A 22726-nucleotide genomic window follows, 5' to 3' on the forward strand; every position below is an offset into this window, starting at 1 on the left:
ATTGGTTTGCACAATTGGGGCAAACTGGCAGAAACCCACCTCTGAGTATGATGTAAATACTGGTTGCTTAGAAATGGAATCCGAAGGAGTCTATCAGCAACCTGCTGCTCAGTCTTATGAGCTTCACAAAGACATCCAGTTAGCCACTGTGAGACAGAATGTGGACCAGATGGGCCTAATAGCCCGAAAAAGACTTCTTTTTATGAAATGATGCATTTAGTGCAGATATAAAAGGAGAAGACAAAATACCGAGGACTAAAAGATCTTGACTAACTTTATTCTTCACAGCATTTTGTCAACTACAGCATCAAAGTCATCTTGACTGCAGAATGATTTCATTAAGAATGCATCAGAACACACAAGGAAACATGCCATTCTATTTGGTACATGCTACTCACCGTTGTTACTATTGTCATCCACTAAAATGATCTCTTTCAACAAATGAGCAGGAGTCCTGTCAATTGCAGAATGAATGGACCGTAGAATCACCGAAAAGGCTTCGTTCACAAATATAAAAACAATGCTGACCTCAGGAAGACTCTCTGGAAAAGTGAGGTTCTTGCACCTTTGGGAGGGGAAAAGAGGGTTTAGTTTAAATTTTTGAAATCTTTAAAATGGATTCCAAGCTTCATTTGAATAAACCCCGTAACAACAATATAAAGATATTTATAGTGAGTGTTAGAGTTAGTGGCTTACCCAAAGCTGTGCATGTTTCTTTAATGAATATATATCCTGTTTCCCTGAAAATAAGACCTCCCCAGATAATGTCCAAACGGGCTTTTGAGCACATGTGCTAAAATAAGCCCTCCCTGAATATATTGCTACACAGCAGCAGCCATGAGGTGACCATGCTCGCAGCCTCCTGCACCTCAAAATAATAAGACCTCCCTGAAAATAAGCCAAGCACTTATTTTGGGGGTCAAAAGAAAATAAGACCCTGTCTTATTATTGGGGAAACATGGTTCTTAAGCATTTGAGAAATATGTTGATGAACAAGGATATCTCAGAGGCTATATACACTCAGGCATCCAATTTTTCTTGTATCATGAAATATTATTTCAATCTTGATTGATTCCTGACTAGCTGCTGGAAAAGGCATACAGGACATATTTTACTTAGATTCTTTAAACTGTATGACAATCTTTCAGCTATCTCACTGCTAGATCCCTGAAGATTGTCATGGCTGAGCCGAAGTAGTACTTCTCTCCAATGACTGAGCCGAAGTAGTACTTCTCTCCTACTTCAAACAGATTACAAAACAGCATTAATTACCCCCAGTCGGCTGGATCTTTGGCCCCCAAACATGAGTTGATTTTTCTGGAAACTCATCATTCTCCACAGCTTAAAAAGAACATCTCAAAAATGATCTTTAAAACAGCTGGTCATGCATAACTTAAAACTGTCAAATGGCAGCATTTCAAAACAAGAGTAAACAAGAGTGAAGCTTAAGATATGATCATACGATGGGTTCTTATACAAACATTTCTCCAAATTAAGATTTAACCTGTATGTAATGCTGCATATTTTAATCTTGACCCTAATTTTGCAAAGTGTTTGGCTTGTTATAGCTAGTTGATTTTAATGTACTTGTTAACATGCAATCTCAAAGTCATATGTTTGGAGCAAATGTCTAAACAGAGTTTACCAGATATATTTTCAATATTACTGTATTTGTGAAAGTATCATTTATTAAAATAAGCGTGCCTTCTACATCTATAATCTCCCTAACAATTTTCAGTGGTGTATATGTGATGATTCTCAAAATAATGTGCAAATTCAAATGAACTGTTGTTATGGTTGCCATAAAAAATGCATGCAAAAGAATACTGTTCATATTCTATTTCATATACAGTTGGCAGCAAAGGGGAAAGTCCTCAGAAGGTCGTTTCATAAGTATTCATATATAAATCAAATGTGTTCAGGATGGTATTATTGTTGTTGCTCATAATGGAAGGAGCATAGTAAGCGGCATGCAGATAGCTCACTTAGAATAATGAGAAATTATTCTTCCATATTAAGCTAACCATTTGCAATCTGTTGTCAAATGCATTTCCATCAGAAAAATACTGAATTCCATTTTGTTTTCTATTAAAATGCAAAGTTCTACAGAAGCTCCCGAACACTATAGATGTGGCAAAGCTATTTGGCATCCTAAGCCTCTTCCGTTCAGATAAATGCACCTTTTGGCAAGAATAGGGGGGAGGATCATATATAAATCTTTTCTGCATTGCTCCGATTCTAGTATAAATGATTCACTATGTGCAATTTTTAATGTGTTCCTTTAATGCACGGTGTTGTGCTTGCTGTTTGCCATTTTTAACGTTCTTCTGTGTTTACTGATCTAATTGAAACTGCTCAAATTGAAACTGATCTAATTGACTACTGCAATGTGCTCTACATGGGGCAGCCCTTGAAGAGCATTCGGAGACTTCAGCTTCTCCAGAATGCAGCCGCGCGAGCGATTGTGGGTGCACATCGGTACACCCACGTTACACTATCCTCCGCGAGCTGCACTGGCTGCCTATTGGTCTTCGGATACGCTTCAAGGCGCTAGTCGTTAGTTATAAAGCCCTTCATGGTATTGGACCTGGGTACTTGAGAGACCACCTGCTGCCAATTACCTCCAATAGACCGATTAGATCCCATAGATTAGGCCTCCTCCGAATTCCATCCACTGGCCAATGCCGACTGGCGACCACCCGGAGGAGGGCCTTCTCTGTGGCTGCTCCGGCCCTCTGGAACGAGCTCCCTGTGGAGATTCGGACCCTCACCACCCTCCAGGCTTTCCGCAAAGCCCTTAAAACCTGGCTGTTCCGATAGGCCTGGGGCTGATGAGTTCCTGTCCCCGCTCGAATGGTGTGCCTGTTGAGTTGTTTTTAAATTGTGGTATTGTTTGTCCATGTCTTTTTTTCCCTATTTGTATCCCCTATCCCCCCCCCTGACTTGGGTTGTGAGCCGCCCTGAGTCCCTTTAGGGAAAAGGGCGGCATAGAAATATAATAAATTCAATTCAATTCAAAAATAACAGAGTAAGAGAAGAAACTAAAGAATAAATCTGTAGTCATTTCTGGGGATGAGAGACATCAAATGAGGTACTGGTTGGGGAAAGGGGCAACATGTCAGGAAACACCAGGATAATTTCATGATGGAAAGAGAATAAAGCAGAGCGGAGCAAAATAAACAACAACAATGACAACAAACAAACAAATTAGCGATGAAAGCCACCATGCAGGCAAGTACTAGGAAGTGGATGTAAGGACTGGCCCCAGATGCTAAGAGAAGAATGTGAAGTGGGCTACAGCAAAAAGAGAAAAAGGCATCAATTCATGCCTAACTATTTTTAATAGAAAAGCAGGATAAAATATTACAAATAATTACAAACCCAAGGCACTACGGAATGAAGTATGGTGGCAACAATGAAGAATGCATGTCTCCAACCATCAATTAACCATCCCACTCATAAGGACAGATTGGGCCTTATTTTTATATTTTTGATTGATTGATTGATTGATTAATTAATTAATTAATTAATTAATTTGGTCAAGCATTTATTAGATAACATATACAAGTATAAACATGATTTTGAATACATGAAATGGATACGAATAAAAGGGAACATTAGGACAGGGACGGTAGGCATGTTGGTGCACTTATGCGCTTCTTCAGGTAAACTCTGCCTATACTATATAGGCAAGTAGAAGAGGATGCTCTGGGTGAAAGAGGCTAAGACCAGGAGAGTTTTCAGCATGTAGCTCTTTCTCTGTGAAAGAGATTTGTCGTCTGAGATCACATATTACACGTTCCTACCAAATAACATGTTTTTGAACAGTGGAAGCATTCATCTCCAGGAAGGCATCTGGACCTTCCTGATAGCAGCAACATTTTTAATGCTACATGTTGGTCCAATTTTTTGCAACTGGAAACAGTTGTTTCTTGACAACAGACTCTCTATGATTCTAGTTATAACATTTATCAAAATGATAATTTATGAAATGTATATGCCACCCTAACTCCCAGAGACTCTGGGCAGCTCTCTCTCAGATTGGACTATTATCCGTCTGAATAATACAGATATAATCATTATGAAGAGAAAACAGTCCACAAAGAGCTCAGCAATCTAATATAGCTGTAGGTCACATAACAGACAGAGAACAGATAGTTAATAAAGAAACTCTGAAACATTTCAGCAGAAAGAAATGGGCTCTCTTGGATACTGCCTACATTTTCTTTATATACTCTTTCTTTTTCTTTCCAACTATGCTTGGAAGAAATATTACAAGTGCAATTTAAAATAAAATTCCACAGGATAAATTACAACAATTTGAAGGCTAACTTTTATTAAGATTCAACATGCTGCAAAGAAGCCAAGGCTCAATAAAACTCATGAGGGATGAGATATTGCAGTATAAATTTTACTAATGTTTAACATATTGCAAAAAGAAAATCATGTTGCATGTCCATTATATTATCAGTTTGCTTAATAGTAGGATAGTGAATACTATTTAATGAATCAATAAGCTGACCAGGCTACTGCTTTTTGTTCAACTCAGTAAGTAAGAAACCAACTTTTAATATGCCTTCATTTGTCAATATGAGCGCATAAGTAAATAACATGTATAAGCATAAAGTTTAGATTACCCACATGATTTTAAAAATGAGAAAAAATATTGAATATTAAGAGTATTGACAAAAGGTCAAGGCATAATGCAAGTATAATGATTTCACGTTGTTGTTTAAGCATCTTCTAGCATAGAATTAATAATATTTCTGATTTTTTTTTACTTTTCATTCTCAGACAAAACATTAACCAGTAACATTATCTTTGCCATTTAAATGTTAATATACTTTATTGAAGGCCAAGACAATAATTGCATATAAACTACCTTTATTCTTTTACAACAACAATGAAGACTTTGTCTTTCACCCAAAAGTATTGGTCAGAATTCCTATCATCCCTTATACTGACCATGCTGGTTTGAGGTTATGGGTATTGAAATTCAACAACACCTGGAGCATCACATTAAATCTCCCTTTTTATGACTCTGTAATCTTAATTATTCAGGGTAGAATGGGGCAATTGGATGGAGCTGAGCATTTACTGGATGGATACCCTTCCTGATGCCAACATGGAGTTCAGAGCAGATATTTTATCTTTGTGACCTAAGAGAGACATATCTGTTGCTACCTAGAATTGAACAACCTTCCAAATGGGAGGACCACCATGCCACTCATCTAGCCCCACTCTACATGAACTGCTATTTTAGGGTCAGATAGGGCATTAATGTGGGAAACTGCAGGGATCATTAAATCAGACTTCATGTGACTGTGATTTCTAACTTTCTTGTGATTTCCAACTTGACTTTGCTTATGGGAAACTGGCAGGAAATGTTAGAAATAATCAAGTAACTATGGCTTGCTGCAACATCATAATAGTAAACTGGGTGCCAAGTGCCAAAAATAGCAATCACATAATTGTGGGGGTGCTTGCAATGGCATAACTCCAAGAACCAATTGTAACTATCACTTATTCATTGCCATCATATTTTTAAGTGCTCATTAAATGAGGACCACTTGTATTGCATAAGGAACCCCCATCATCTTGCACATATACATTTATAGGCCATGTTTTGGACAGTATCTGAGACCTATTTACTACTCTTTTCATTTGACCCATGATTAAACTAGAAAACAGATAGTGATCCAGATCTCCATTTCATTAAACAATGAATATTAGTTCATAAAAAACTCATATTTGTAGGAGATGATCAGCTGAGCCCAAGATTGGAGTCAAATGCATCATTAGTCTGGAGTTCTAATGCCTCCAAAAGAGATTTAAGTCCAGCCCCTTGAAGTCTTATCTACTTGACCATTAGTAGTAGAACAGATTCTTGTTTATAAGTTGCATGAAATAAACTCACTGTGCTTTTGAACTCTGCTCTCGGTTTCTTGCACCTAAGAATATTAAGAATTTGCTTCAATAGCCTAGGCTTGAGCTACAGTCAAATATATATGTATTGCTGTAAGTTGTAATTGAAGAATCATAATTTCTTAGCTTAATTATTTAACTTAATTTTTTTCTTCTGCCAGTAAATGGTGTTGGCCTATTCAGTGCTTCAATATTCAGTTTCACAAAAGGTACTTGGGAGCAAATCTGGGAATATAACATCTGTCTGAAACTCTTAAAAGCAGCTGTACCATTCCCCAGTATTGTGCAGCTTAATTTCACAACTGCTATATGATCCCAGAAAAAGATGTAGCTGCTTTAAAGAGCTGCTTATACTGGTGCTATTTTTGACTTCCTCTGCACTCTACATGCATTTTGAAAATCTGATTTGAAGCATTGCATGCCTCTAAATGTGGCTTTAGGATATTTCCGTGAAACAAGGATGATAAAAAATTTCTGCTTTGTTTGCACTGTACAGGAGAAACCAAGATGCTGCCTTCACTGAACTCATATAGCATCTATTTAGAGCAAGTTATATTAGCTGAAATGTGTATAGAATGCAGAATCCAGGAAAAGAAAGTAACTTGTGTTCATACTGGGTATCATGACAACTTCAGGCAGGAGGTGACAGTATCCTCATGAATAAGGTCATTTATCAAATGATCCTCAAATAAAATGCTTATATTCAAATCTCTTTCTTTATAGATATTTTTCTTATTCCTATAGCCTTATTATTTTCTAATTATTTTGAGTTTATTCTTATAGCAATGGTTCTAATAACTTCTTTACCATTCATCTAGTTATCTTATTCTATCCACCACAGTGTCTTTTATCTGTAGTCTATACTATTATCCTGATTAATCCTATAGTTATAACTTATTATCCTATCTTTGTGACAGCCAGCATTTATGAAAACAAATCTTCATCTAATTTTAATACATTCTCAATACTCTACTTCCCCATACTATTTACTGTATTCATTTGTACAAATTTCAAGTGGAAGATGCAAGCAATGTCTTATATTATAAATTATAATATAAATTATGCTATAGATTACCTTGGTAGAATGAAATAAAAGATACAAATTGAACTGAAATACATTTAAAAGATAAAAGTTTCCCATGCCAATCAAAGGGCAAACTCTAGATGAGCTGAAAAAAATATGAGCCCAAAATATAAGCTACATGCACAAATTATATTAAATACCACTGTTTATTCCCCTAATAAATTATGTCCAATTTACAGTGCATTTTAAGTAAGACAGAAAAGTTTATATTTCAGCAGAGATAGATCAAAACGCAGCTTCTAATATGGATAGAAAGAAAGAAGAAATTGGTGTCATTGAAGTAACTCTGAGATAATATTAAGATGAAATAGGATAGAAGCTTGATTTTATTTTATTTTATTAAAAAAAACAAAGAGAATGATATACTAACACCATTAAAGGGTGAAGATTATTCAGCAAAACATGCTGAATATACACAGTACAAAAGTTACATCTTATGAGTCAGAAGGGGGATTATGGAGAATAAATGGCATTTATTTCCCTTAAGTGTTTTAAGAGGAGATTGGATAAGTATCAATAGGGAATGGTTTCAGCAGATTATGAATTTTGTCCACAGATGAGTGAACAAGATACTCTTCTCCTTTTCTTTTTTATGGTTACAAGTCAGGGATTTTATACATCTATACAAAAGTCTATAATGGATATCAATTTTTTTTAAAGAACAACTTTATCCTAAAGCAGCTGCATATTTATTTTATTTATTTGTGACTTGCCTTTATTATTTTTACAAATAACTCAAGGTAGTGAACATATCCAACACACTTATGTTCCTCACATAACAACTGTGAGATGGGTTGGACTGAGAGAGAGTGATTGGCCCAAAGTCACCCAGCTGACTTTCATGGTTAAAGCAGGATTTATTGCCTTAAGTCTTATATATAAAATCCAGATATGAACTATGGTATATTTAAATTCATTGAAATTTCATCTCCTTTACAAACAGCATGTTTAAATATATTAAAAGTATAATTTTTGATTGGATAATGTGAGAATGAAATTAAGGAAGATAGGAACTTATCCTAACAATAAATAAATTCTTGTTATAGCATCTAACATGTTTTTAAGCCAATTTTTCATTACCATTTAAGGCTGTTTGGAGTCATTTATTTTTAAGGAATTTAAAGTTTTGTCTGGGAAGAAATATACCAATTTTTATGTCTTCTTCCTGTAAAACATTGGGCTAATTTGGACTAAACATAGTTCCTTTGGTATATAGTAAAACAGATTAGTAGTAGGGAGAGGGAGCTGTTAAAGCACACTAAATTACATCATGAGCTCACAAAGCACTCACATCTAAGAAAACTTATTTTCCTGATATCAAGGAGTATCTTTCTTGAGGGGAAACAGTAAACAATCTCTAGAAATGATTCATCAGAGACCATAAACTTGTGATTTGGATTGAAATCTGTTGCTCCCTGAAGATCAGACAAAATTCCATTAAATCCAAAGTCTACTAAATCCAGTTCTATTAAATCAAAGATTTACTGTATTATAATGGTGAAAGGAGTGCAGATTATTGGAGTATGAATTCTTCTCATACATTCTGAATGGAGCTGAATGCAGTTGCTATGTCCATTTTGTCCCTTCATTGTTTTTGAAATTAAAATCAATTCAAATACTAATCTTAAAATACCAATAAAACAACCTTAGCATTAAAATACGAGGGACAGCAGATGGAGTGAACTGAGGGATTGACGAGACATGAGGCGCCTGAGGTACGTCAAACAGCTTTATTCAACAGAGAGTCAACTATGTACAAGTAGGTAGCGATTCAGCACCTCGCCCTGCTTGACAGCTATTTATACGGAGCTGTCAAGCAGGGTGACCAATAGGCGCGCTTCTGACAGCCGCGCTCAGCCAGCTGCGCCTTAGCCAATCAGGCACGGCTTGGCTGTTGCCGGCTGTCATTCATAAGCATGAGGGCGAAACAGCAGAACTAAAATCGTGTCACCTTTAATCTTTTATAGACCCAATCCTGTGGAATAAGTTCCTTAGCTAATTAATCCAGTCAACCTAATAGTGGTAGATTACTTATGGGTCTTGATGGAGAAAGGCCCACCACATCCAGCTCAAGCTTCCTGAGTTTCTCCTTTGCAATAGAAGTTAAGGCATTCTGAAAATGGCTCAGGATGCCCACTTCCCAGCCAACCCATCATCCAACTGCCATACTTGCAACCAGTCCGAAAGCAAATTTTGTTGTCTTCAGACCATTTGTATTGATTCAGGTGCAAAAGTGAGCTTTTTGGAAAACACATTAAAAAAGTTTTAAAAAGAGAAATATCAGAACTTTCAGAACTGTATTCTAGCCATGTAATAAATCCTAGAGGACCAGAGACCTATTTTAGTTATGTAGCACACTGCTTTTATATGCAAATGTTGCATTTACATTTCAAAATACAAAGGTAAACATAGTGGGGAAAAACCCAAGTCTCTGTGATGGAAAAAAGAGAAGTTTATGTTTGCTTGTCTCTTTTTCCATACATCCTCACTGAGAATGAATCATATGCCTCATTCACTTCCCTTTGGTTCCTCTTCAACTACAGCATTTCTCCAAAATTTATGTTAGTTGAAAATGTTATCTCTGCCATACAGATGCACTATAGGGAATCCGATCAGGAACAGAGAGTTATTATCCCAACTGAACTAAAATAGTAAGTGTGCTTCTGGCCAATGTAGATTCTAACTCTACAATTAATACTTGCAACATTTTTTTCAAGATGAAATCTAGATAATCGCATTTCCTATACCACATACTCCCCGAGTCGAGCTTGTACATCTATTCACATTGCTGGGCTGACATCTAATTTCATAATGAATAGAGAGGCTGTTTTACTCACATCGTGACATTTATCAAACCTCTCGAGTTTTATCAAACAGATTTGTCTCACACAGCTTCCACAGTTTGTTGGCCATTACCAATAAAAAGAGGTTCCTGTTAAAAATTAATACCACCTCATCAATTTGGACTTGACTTTCTTATATGCTATGATGATACAAATAACTTGTATGACTCAAAGTGGATTTTTAAATTATATCTGTAACCCGTCTCTCATGCTCCATGTTAAGTCCCTTATGATTTGGGCAGCAGGCATAGGAAATGAGGACTGATTCTCAGAAGTATCATATTATCCTTAAGTGGAAAAAGCTACTTCAATTAGGAAGTTTGTCTTGGTATACAAAAGCTTCCATGGTTTAGTTGTAGGATTTCTGCAGATCACCTTCTCTCCTAAGGCCTGCTTCCTCTACTTACAGGTGAAACTTGAAAAATTAGAATATCGTGCAAAAGTTCATTTATTTCAGTAATGCAACTTAAAATGTGAAACTAATATATGAGACTCATTACATGCAAAGCAAGATACTTCAAGCTGTGATTTGTCATAATTGTGATGATTATGGCTTACAGCTCATGAAAACCCCAAACCTACAATCTCAGAAAATTAGAATATTGTGAAAAGGTGCAATATTCTAGGCTCAAAGTGTCCCACTCTAATCAGTGAATTAAGCCATAACACCTGCAAAGGGTTCCTGAGCCTTTAAATGGTATCTCAGTCTGGTTCAGTAGGAATCACAATCATGGGAAAGACTGCTGACCTGACAGTTGTGCAGAAAACCATCATTGACACCCATCATAAGGAGGAAGAGCCTCAAAAGGTAATTGCAAAAGAGGTTGGATGTTCCCAAAGTGCTGTATCAAAGCACATTAATAGAAAGTTATGTGGAAAGGAAAAGTGTGGAAGAAAAAGGTGCACAAGCAGCAGGGATGACCGCAGCCTGGAGAGGATTGTCAGGAAAAGGCCATTCAAAAGTGTTGGGGACTTTCACAAGGAGTGGACTGAGGCTGGAGTCAGTGCATCACCACCACACACAGACAGATCCTGGACATGGGCTTCAAATGTCGTATTCCTCTTGTCAAGCCGCTCCTGAACAACAAATGTCAGAAGCGTCTTACCTGGGCTAAAAAAAAACAGACCTGGTCTGTTGCTCAATGGTCCAAAGTCCTCTTTTCTGATGAGAGCAACTTTTGCATCTCATTTGGAAACCAAGGACCCAAAGTATGGAGGAAGAATGGAGAGGCACACACTGCAAGATGCTTGAAGTCCAGTGTAACGTTTCCACAGTCTGTCTTGATTTGGGAAGACATGTCATCTGCTGGTGTTGGTCCACTGTGCTTCATTAAGTCCAAGGTCAATGTAGCCATCTACCAGGAGATTTTGGAGCACTTCATGCTTCCTTCCACAGACAAGCTTTATGGGGATGCTGACTTCATTTTCCAGCAGGACTTGCTGACACTGCCAAAGCACCAAAACCTGGTTCAATGAACGTGGGATTACTGTGCTTGATTGGCCAGCAAACTCGCCTGACCTGAACCCCATAGAGAATCTATGGGGCATTGCCAAGAGAAAGATGAAGAGACATGAGACCGAACAATGCAGAAGAGCTGAAGGCCGCTATTGAAGCATCCTGGTCTTCTATAACAGTGGTCCCCAACCTTTTTATTGCCGCGGACCAGTCAGCCTTTGATAATTTACCGTGGGCCCGCTGAGCGCGCTCAGGGGTGGGGGGGGGCGTTGTTCGCGACGACACATTGATTGTTTATATATCAGATTGTTTTGATTAAACAACTTTTATTTATTGTATTTAAACATGCCTTACAAAATAAAATACAATTACATAAATATAAAGTGCAAGGCTACGCTACTAGCGCTGTCTACGCTAGCCCTACGTAGCTGCGCAGGCACTCTTAGGTTTTTTTCAGGAATCGGCCAGCGCTGAAGCACTGAAAAGGAATGAGAAGGGCGGCGCTGGACACAGGGGGGCGGTGGGCCGCTGGTGACAATAGCAATAGCAATAGCAGTAGACTTATATACCGCTTCATAGGCCTTTCAGGCCTCTCTAAGCGGTTTACAGAGAGTCAGCATATTGCCCCCAACAATCTGGGTCCTCATTTTACCCACCTTGGAAGGATGGAAGGCTGAGTCAACCCTGAGCCGGTGAGATTTGAACCGCTGACCTGCTGATCTAGCAGTAGCCTGCAGTGCTGCATTTAACCACTGCGCCACCTTGGCTCAGACATCAGAGTGCCACCAGCGGTCCAGTAACACCCCTTGTGCCAGTTAGCCCTAATTTGCATACAGAAAGAAACTATGGCCCCTGGCCGCTGCAGCGATCATGGCCCCCGGCCGCTGCATGGCCCGGTGCCAGGTACTCCACAGCCCGGCACCGGTCCGCGGACCGGGGGTTGGGGATCACTGTTCTATAACACCTCAGCAGTGCCACAGGCTGATAGCTTCCATGCCACACCACATTGAGCTAGTAATTGCTGCAAAAGGGGCCCAAACCAAGTAGGACTAGAAGTCATGGTCTTATTTAATGCCTTAACCATTACACCATACTGATGTAATGATCTGTTAATGATCTAAGTATGTTATTTTGTTATTTTTTTCCAGTCCCTTGTATATCAAATTACATGGAGACTTAGTTGCATTGTCTTTATTGCAGTTTCTTTCACACAAATTTTCCTTCTTTTCTTCATGAAAACTATAGCCAACATGTTTACTACGTAGTATTTATTTAAAATCCCCATTTCCAGTAAAATTTCCCTGTGTCTCCCCCCACCCCCAAACCCATAATATTGTGCCTTTTCTTCTTCCAGTCTAATTTTTTACAGTGAGAACTATAAAACCTTAAACTGAAAATCTGGGGATCATAATATGATAATGGAAGCACAGATGTCTTGTTAACACTAGGCTTTTTCTAACTTAATTTACATTTTTAAGAGAAGACAGTTTGTTCAGAAACATGCAGTTAAACAGATACCAACTGGAATGAACATTTAATAGGTATAGTATGCTTCAAATATCTTTTCTTGTAATCTATTCTCAAGCAGACCAATACTTTTATTTTACTTGAGATATGAACAGCAGCTCACCAGACATATCCCTTCAAGAAAAGGTAGTTTCTTTCTTTACCTGTATAACAGAAGCAATACTACAGCATGCATTAGATTCATAGAGTCTTTTCATGATCAGTTCCATAGTGTGATAATCACTGAACAAAGTTGTCATTGTCTTCTATTATCTCTTAGGGTTTGTCCTACTTGATTACACATCTGCTCGTTTCCAGTCTGCATGCCATTTCACACAGCCTGCAGCATCTCTACAGTTGAGCTTCACAAAGCATGCATCATCTTTTAATCAGTCAGGTTAGCACAGTTTTGGTTGTTTCTTTGGCCAGCAATTTTCTACATTTCATAGAAGAAATCTTTTTGCTATGGAATTGTTGCTGCTAGGCATGATTATTGCATTTTTGTCAGCTATGAAGGCAAAACTAAAAGTTTTCCGTATATCCTCATTTGCCACATGATTTAGTCTGGGTATATGACCAGTAACCCTACTCATGTGATCTTCATCACTAGCCAACATTCCACTGACTGCATGAATTGCTTTGGATCAGATGACTTTTCAACAGGCCTTAAATTTCAGATGCAGAAGTTGTTGTTATTTTGCATAGTGCCATTCCACCCAAGCACCCATATTTGGGCATCCAATAGTGATTAGAAATCATAAATTAGAAGTTGAACTGGGTCATCTTATTTGACTCAGTACTAACAGTTTAGACTGAACTATATGTCTGGACACTACATTCAAGGTATTTAGTCTTCATTATATTGAAGTTCATTATAACATCATTAAGACACATCATTCCTATATTAGTTGCTCAAGACTAATTATACTAGCATCCATATGTATTATCACTGATTTTTTTTCTGGTCACAGGGTCCATACAGAGAATGAAGGAAAAAAGTGAGAGAGAAGATTCTACCTATGTAGATAGGCAACATGACCCGACAAATGCGCACCCGACAAGAGCGCGCCCGACAAAACGACAGTGATAAAACCGTGACATCGACAGCGCGCCCACAAAGGTGCATCAACAAAAGAGTACCGACAAAAGCGCAATTACGGTTAAGGTAAGGGTTAGGGTATGGGTAAGGGTTAGGGTTAGGGTTAGGTTTAGGATTAGGTTTAGGGTTAGGTTTAGGGTGAGGGTTACGGTTAGGTTTAGGGTTAGGTTTAGAGCGCGCTTCTGTCAGCACGCTGTTGTCGGCGTGTTTTCTGCGCTCATTTGTCACCCGCGATTTCGAACTTGCGGTTTTATCCCAGCGGTTTTGTCGGCCAGCTTTTGTCGAGCGCACATTTGTCGGTGAACCAATAGGCAATATGCTTACCAGGAATTCACTCTCTCACCACTGCCCTTCTTGGACACAACAACTTTCAATGACAACAACCATTAAGTTGTATTGTTCATCTTATAAAGTGTCAGTTTTCTATGTGTATATATGAAACATTAATAAGGAATTTAGCACAGTTAAAGGGTATGACATTAAGGTAAAGATAAAGGTTCCCCTGCACCTGTATGCTAGTTGTTTCCAGCTCTGGGGCTGTGCTCATCTAAGTTTCTAAGCTGAAGAGCCAGCACTGTCCGAAGACATCTCCATGGTCATGTGACCAGCATGACTTATCGCCAAAAGTGCATGGAGCCAAAGCGCACTCTTCCCATCAAAATGGTCACTATTTTTCTACTTGCATTTTTAAACATGCTTTCGAGCTGCTAGGTTGGCAGAAACTGGTACAAGTAACAGGAGCTCACCCCATTACGTGACGCTAGGGATTCGAACTGCTGAACTGCAGCTCAGCGTCACTGAGCTACCACATCCCTTTTAAATGGGTATGACCTTATTAGCAATTAAACACTGTATTAGCTAGAACTGGGATATAAAGAGGAATATCCTTTTAGCTGCACTAATGTAAAAAGAGATGTGGATATTTTAAATCAAAAATTAACTTTTTTATCACTGCCTTTTGAGATAAGATGGACTACTACTAAGAAAAAGGATTTCTAATAGTGCAATACAATTGCCTATTCTATTGCATTCTAGAATTTTTAGAATTTCCTCAGAAAGAAAAGATACCAGAACTACAACACTAACTTTTAACAGAAAAAAATATAGATATGAATTCAACATTATAATTAATTATAGGCTGGAGAGCTAGTTATGGGCGATAAGACTGCATATTGTTAAGACCTCAAAGGATTGTAGGATAATGCAGGATTATGCCACTAAAAAGAATAGGATTTGTCTGTGCAATTATTAGAAGTTAAGTTTTATTCACAAGAGCCTTTACATTAATATTCTAAGGAAGCCTTGGGTTGATATATTCCTATTTTCCTATGAAGTATACAATTTTATTTTTGTTAATTACAATGTATTGTTCTATTTGCATAGTCTCACTGTGTTTGAAGCAGTGGTGGGTTTCAAAAAAATTTCAAACTTTGTGGGTGTGGTCTCCTTTGTGGGAGTGGCTTGCCAGCCATGTGACCTGGTAGGAGTGGCTTGCCGGCCACTTATTCTCTCTCTCTCTCTCTCTCCTCTCTATCTCTCTCTCTCTCCTTCCTTTGTCTCTCTGTCCCTTTTTCCTTTTTTCTTTCATCTCTCTCACTTTTTCTTTCTTTTTTCTTTATTTCTTTCTTCCTTTCTTTCTCTTGCTCTTTCTCTCTCTGTGTGAGTCTCTGTGTGTGTGTGTGTGTGTCTGTGGTGGGTTTCAAAAATTTTGGAACCTCTTTTGTAGGTGTGGCCTGCTTTCCGGGTCCACTGGTGGAACCTCTTCTAACCGGTTCGGTAGATTTGACGAACTGGTTCTACCGAACTGGTGAGAATTGGTAGGAATCCACCTCTGGCTTGAAGTTAAAAGATAGAAAATTGTACTTCTTTATGATTCTTCTATTGCTCTCAGCAGCTTTCAGTACCTTGTCCAAAAGTTATCTTTTTGGAGAGGCTGTCTAAATTAGGTGCGGATGGAAGAACTTTTCAATGTTTCAATTTAGAAAGCTTTCTCCCCAAAGATGAGACGTCTGCTCAGCCCTGTGGCATTTATACTGTGGAGTTTCACAGAAGATTCTATTTTATTTTAAAATGATAACTTCACAAAATAGCTGAGTGAAACCATCCAGAGATTTAGTGTCATCAGTATGCTGATAATGTGTCACTCTACCTCTCCTTTTTATCAAATATAAAGGGGGAGAGGGAGGGGAAGAGGAAGAGGAGGAATAATAATAATGATTTAATGCTTGCCTGAGAACCAAAGCCTGAAGATTTGCTCAAACAGGAAAAAAAAAGCTATCATTATATTATTTATCATTTCTTCTCTTTAAAAGGGATTGTACAAAGATCAAATTCATAGCTTAGAATTTATAAAATATCTTCCATCAGCTTGTTAAAGTACTATGTATCATTCTACCTGAACACATAAACAAACTTGTTTGGTAAATTTTTAATCAGAATCAGTATACAGCTATCACTAAAACTAAAATACTATATATATTTTTATCATTGCTTTAGACTTTAAAAAAAAACCAAACAAACCATTTTCAAAAGTCCTGGAAACATCCTTCTTCAGCTTTGAAGAATGATGTGCAGTATTTTTTAAAAAAGAAGAAAAAGCAAGTAACAGTTCTGCTAGCACTTATTATTGCATTTAATTTAGAAAATGAACATAAAATATAAAGGTAAAGGTTTCCCTTGCACACATGTGCTAGTCGTTGTCGACTCTAGGGGGTGGTGCTCATCTCCATTTCAAGCCGAAGTGCCAGTGCTGTCCAAAGACGTCTCTGTGGTCATGTGGCCGGCATGACTAAAAGCCAAAGGCGCACCAAAGGTGGTTCCTATTTTTCTACTTGCATTTTTACATGTTTTCGAACTGCTAGGTTGGCAGAAGCTGGGACAAGTAACGGGAGCTCACTCCAAACCTCCAAATTGCTGATCTTTCTGATGACAAGCTCAGCATCTTAGTCACTGAGCACTGCGTCCCTTTTAGGATAAACATGGGTAGCTATTAATAATGCTAATTTCATTATACCAAATTTCATACATTTAATTTTCTGAAAGCCATACTTTCTAAGCACAATTCATTTTGACTAGATCATACCTGCAATTCTTCATACATTCCATTAAATAGAATGTTATCTAGTCCATTTTCACCTCCTCCTTTAGATAAAATATACCAAATGACTTCCAAAAGTTGCTCCTTACCCAGTAGGTCTAAAGTCAGGCAAGGTTCTGTCTAGTGGCAAGCGATCACTCAGGTAAGCATTGTAACCATAGTACTGGAACTGTTTAAGAGCAGTGCGTTGGTTCTCAGGGCTCAAATCCTGGCCCCAGTGAGCAAAGAGGGATGAGTCAATGAAGGCATCTGCAGGATTTCTTCTGGTTTCAATGGTGCTTCTGTAAAAAAAAACAAAAAAAAAACAAAAACAAAAACAATGTATTGAGTCAAGGAAGGAATCCATGTTGGTCAGAATTAAAATGGTTACTTAGTGCAACTTTTATGGTTTACTAGGAATGTGTTGTTCTTTATTATGAGCCATGGTGGCTCAATGGTTAGAAGGCAGTATTGCAGGCTAACTCTGCCCATTCTAGGAGTTTGATCCTGACCAGCTCTAGGTTGACTCAGCCTTCCATTCTTCCAATGTCGGGAAAATTAGGACCCAGATTGTTGGGCCATTGTAAATCATTCAGAGAGTGCTGTAAAACAGTATGGGGCAGTATATAGTCTAAATGCTATTACAATTGCTATTTAGCCGAGGTGGTGCAGTGGGTTAAATTGCAGCACTGCAGGCTACTCAGCTGACTGCAGTTCTGCTGTTCAAATCTCACCGGCTCAGGGTAACTCAGCCTTCCATCCTTCCGAGGTGGGTAAAATGAGGGACCCGGATTGTTGGGGGGCAATATGCTGACTCTGTAAAACCGCTTAGAGAGAGCTGAAAGCCCTATGAAGCGGTATATAAGTCTACTGCTATTACTATTGCTATAACTATTATTATTGAATTAATTTGCAGCATTTTGCTGCGAGGTGACGCTTGGGTCTAGAGTACTTCCACCATACCTTTCTGCACCTTCTTAGAGAGCTGTATTTTTTTTTCTAGTCTTACATTCAGCTGAACAATACCAAGAAGTATTCATGTCTGAAGTTAGGAGGTTCCAAAAAGGGGAAGAACTCGGAGCAAATTGGAGCAAGCAAGGAGGTATTTTATTCAAACTCATTACTGTGTGAGCCAGGAAAATATGTAGCTTCTTTAAGAAGACTCTGACTGGTGAATTGTATTGTATCTTGTCAGTAGTTCCTTAACATAAAGGTATATTTTCAGTGAATCAAGCAACTGCCAGGGAATGGTTCCTATTTTTTAAAAGGTGCTAAACATGTGTAGCAAGCATAACCATGTATCTCAAAGTACTTTTTCTTCTTTGGGATCTGAATAGCACATATACCATATGGTGATCAAGCTTTTTTGAGATAGTCAATATCAGTTACAATTGACACTCTAGCTAGGCAAATCACACCAAATTCAACAACAAGCTTACAACTGTTTTATTTTATTAATAAATTAATCTGAATATTCTGATTATACGTGTCAGATTTTATCAGATTAATTATTGCAGTGATTTTTCACCATACTGTCTTTTTCATTCTGCATTCGTTAAAATCCCTGCATTGATTTTAGTATTGCATTTTAATTCCTTATATTTCCCTGTATCACTGTAATTTTAGGGTACTCATATTATGGGTGTTATAAAATCAATCAATCAATACATTAGGGGTCAGTAATCATTATATGAACATTCGGGCCGTGATGTATAATGCTGTAGCAATCTTTGTTTTAAAATTGTCTAGCAATCTGAAGATAATCATTCAAATACTTTTGAATGTAGCTTAATGTACTTAATGTAGCTAATTAATATTCATTATGGGACAAAAATTTAATTTTCCAGAAATCCTATAGATCTTCTTAAGAAAGGTTTCATTAAATGCAATAATGTAGGCACTTTTCTGTTTTAGAAAGATACATCGATGTTCCTTTTTTAAAATGGAGGTCATTTTGATGAAAGGTGTTTAAAGGCAATCAAAATAACCAGAAAAATAAGCAAGGCAAGAAAAGATAAAAGGCTCACTGCTGGATGGCATGACCAATCAATTCAGAAGAAATATCCACAGTGTTATATATTCACAAGATCAATTATTAGATTAGAGTATTTGAGAAGCAAAACCAGGTACAATTTGTATTTCCTTTGAAGCTTTCTCTAATAAGGAAAATTCAGAGTTTTGCTTCCACACTACATTTTCCACTGCTGAATAAAGACCCAAGATACCTAATTTTATAAAATATCACTTGTATTTCAAAAGGCAAATTATATAAGCAGGTATTTTCACATTCTAAACTCATCCCTCTGTGCATTTCACTGTAAGAAAAGAGGCGAGAGAGAAAAAGTATGCTTCAATCCCCTGTGGATGTGCTATCAGAAAGGGTTGATATATTTTTAAAAGAGGGGCGTGCAGAGTGGGCTTGAAGTGCAAAATCTGTGTCAGGTCATGGATAATCACCAAGGTATTATTAAGATACAAGGCTTTATATTATGACTTCACATGTCACAAAATGAGTCATTCCTCATAATTTAATTCAAGAACTGTAAGATCTTTTGACATACCGGATCAACATACTGCAAGAGTATATGTGGACGTTGTTGGTGATGCAATCAATCTCATGCTAATTAGGTTCAGTACAAATCTAAATCTGTCTATACTTAGCTATGCTGATTTTTATAAAGTTACTAAAGGTGACATCGCATAATGATTTTTAGCATGTGCAGCAAGCAAGCAACCTACTCCAGGAAGTCTGATCCTGTTGATTATTGTTTGACATATTGACTGAAGAGCTGTTGGGGCCTAAAAAGCACTCAAGAGATGATAGAGAAGAAACCCAAAGTAAAATAGATAGAGAGAGGGATGGGCTTCAAAAAATTCAGAAACGGGTTCTCTGCTCAGTTGCTGAGTAGGTGTGGCCATGGTGGGCATCGGCCTCCTGCACCATGGGGTGGGGGGTGTTTTTGCCTTCCCCAGGCTCTGGAGGCTTTTGCCTCTGGTAGGGCAAAAACTGCCTCCCCTGGGCTCTGGAGGCCTTCTGGGAAGCCTGATCTTCCCCTCCCCGAGCCACCGTGTGGGCCCTGCACATCTCGCATCCAAAACAGGCTGTGCAGAAACCAGACAGGGGTGGTGTTTGGAGGTTCTCCGAACCATCCATAATGTTAGTTATGGGTTCTCCCAAACCCGGGCGAACCCATAGCAGCCCACCCCTGGATAGAGAGCTTGTTTACCATCTGAATTTTAATATTCACATTGAGAAATGATGTAGATTATATCCTATGGAAGACATAAATGAGAACTTCAATATTTTATTTCTGCCAGGTTTAAATAAAGTGAATTCATCAAGTTTGTAATGAAATAAATACATTTTCATTTTTTTTACTGAACTTGTTCGGCTATTTTAAAATGGATTCCGCTGGTGTAAAAAAAGCAAATGCCCCTTATTTTATATAGATAATAATTATCAGTTTATTATTATGGAAAAAGATCAAGTCATATGTACAAACACATCAAGAACATTCACTCTCAATTCCTAAGATTTTATTAATGCCATTCTGAGTCAGCAGATTGAGTCAGATATTCTTTTCTCAGCCTTGAGGCTAAAATACTTATGCCATGGTTCTCACTGATCTGAAGCCCACCAGTTCTTGCCACATAGCTTCAGCTCCAAATCTATGATAACACCTATGTAGTTTTCTGACAACAATAAAGGACCAAGTACCCATTGCATTCTTCAAGGAAATATTTGGGTCTAATTTCATTGTGGTCCCCAGTTCATGATTCTGTTCCACCTTCCTGAGATCAGCCATCAGCTAGATGCTACTACCTGCCCTAAATTGATGAAGAAAGTATAAATATTGAAAAAAAAAAACCAAAACATTAATTAAAAGCTTGAGTTCTTTAGTGGGAGGTACCTTTGAATCAATTTTGGCTCCTGGCTATTACATGGACAAACCTCCAACTCAATGGCACAGGATTACCCCATCTTCATAAATTCCAACTAGAAACTAAATTAATATAAGATATAAAAAATAAATGCAGCCCATCCGAACTAAAGACAGTTTTACTCCAGAATCTGATAGCTTATAGTCAGACTTGTGAAGCAGGACAGAAAAGAAGCATACCCAGATGAACTAATCCTAGGATATTATAAGATTACATTAACAGAGTCCTGCAATACTGAAAGGATGCCTCCCCTAACCTTTTTCTTCATTTTCAGGAAAACTAGAGAGAGTCCAAAAAAACCTTCATAAACACTTTTCATGCTTATTTCTCACCTCCAGCCTCTTATTAGACTATTGCCTAATTGAATTTCTTCCTGCATCCAAGTATTGTGGCCCACCAGTGGCCAGCGGATCTGGCAGCAGATTTGGAAAGTGAGGATGCTGGGAGGAACATGGGCCAGTCCTGGAGTATGGGGAAAGCTCTGACAAGTGCTGTGCATCAGAGGCAGAGGTAGGGCCAGGGCCATCTGACAGTTATCAGCTGCCTTTGGAGTCAGATATCAATAGGGCTCAAGTGTTCCTAGTGTGTGCATGCACAGAGCTGCCAGGAGAAGGGAACAACTAAGGAACAAGGGCCAACTTGGAGTAAAGGCACAGGTGGACGGTGAACGGCCCATAGGGAATAAAGAGGGGGAAGTTTGCAGGAACAATTAGTTCAATTCATTAGGGTAAAGATCTGTTCCTGACTTATTGCCAATAATTGCTGCTACAGTGTGGCATTTGGAAGATATCAGCTTGGCAACTCTCCAAGTCTGCAGTTGTGAAATCTCATGGAAGACTGTTTGCCGGGATTTTGCTGGAGAGGAATTCCCTTTAACCTAACTAAAAGAGGTTTCATTGGGATGAGGAGTTTGCTTCATGATCTAGGAGGCCTAGGTCAGAACACGGTCATTCACACATACATGAAGCTAATTTGTTGGGATTAAGGCTCAGCCTGATCCTCTTTTCAGACCCAAACGTCTCCAAGCACCTGGACAGCATTTCACCACCATTTTATCCACCCTGGTTGAGATCTAAAGCACTGGCAACACTTGATTCATGTTGGTAAAGATATCACCAAGTGCCAATGTAGCTATTGAATACAATCAAGGAGAGCCTTGAACCCCATAGCACCTTGCACAGAGGAACCTACAGCCAATCTCCTTTCCCCCATCCTTGTCTGAAACTGCTCTTTGAGGAAGAGTTGTATCACAATGACCACAGTGGTGGGAAAATAGGGCTCTTACATAGCTAGACAACTGTGTTTTCTTTTCCATCCCACTCTCAACACTAATTTTATTAAGAGAGATATTGTTCTTGCTGCTTGCTGGTTTGATCCAGAAGTACACGCCCTAGACCTCTACCAAACCTTTCAACATGTTAACAGGGTTTATAGATTGTCCTTATATAAAGAGATTGTTATGCAGCATGAAAACACACAGCAAGGCAGTTGTGCAGGTCAAGAGGTTGTTGAGAAAATAAAATATGCCAACCCAGAAGTGTAACCCCACTGTTAAGATGGCCATCCAGTGGTGGGTTGGGACTCATGTAGAGCTGTTTCGAGGAATAATCCTTAGTACAATCCAGCCTCTGTTACGGTGATAGAAAAGCTGCCAGCATAATTATGAGCTTGACAGGCTCCCTCTGCGCTGTTGTTCTAGCTGGCAGGTGTTGCAAAACAACAGGAAGGTTGCCTCAATAGCAGCCCGAGGATAAGATGAGGCCAGTGCTGCGGAGACAGGTATAAAACCGGAGCT

At 38.4% G+C, this 22726-nt stretch overlaps 1 protein-coding gene across 2 annotated transcripts in view; it reads right to left on the reverse strand.

Annotated features, from left to right (window-relative positions):
- Positions 1-22726, reverse strand: part of GALNT18 (polypeptide N-acetylgalactosaminyltransferase 18) — a 351075-nt gene that overhangs the window by 122996 nt on the left and 205353 nt on the right. For both annotated transcript variants that reach the window (XM_032227368.1, XM_032227361.1), the window contains exons 2-3: positions 17100-17273; positions 399-565 (exon numbers count right to left, since the gene is read on the reverse strand). In XM_032227368.1, coding sequence (XP_032083259.1) covers positions 399-565; positions 17100-17273 — 341 coding nt within the window. The remainder of the gene's footprint in view (positions 1-398; positions 566-17099; positions 17274-22726) is intronic.

Source organism: Thamnophis elegans, chromosome 1 (assembly GCF_009769535.1).
Source record: "Thamnophis elegans isolate rThaEle1 chromosome 1, rThaEle1.pri, whole genome shotgun sequence".
Lineage (NCBI taxonomy): Eukaryota > Metazoa > Chordata > Lepidosauria > Squamata > Colubridae > Thamnophis > Thamnophis elegans.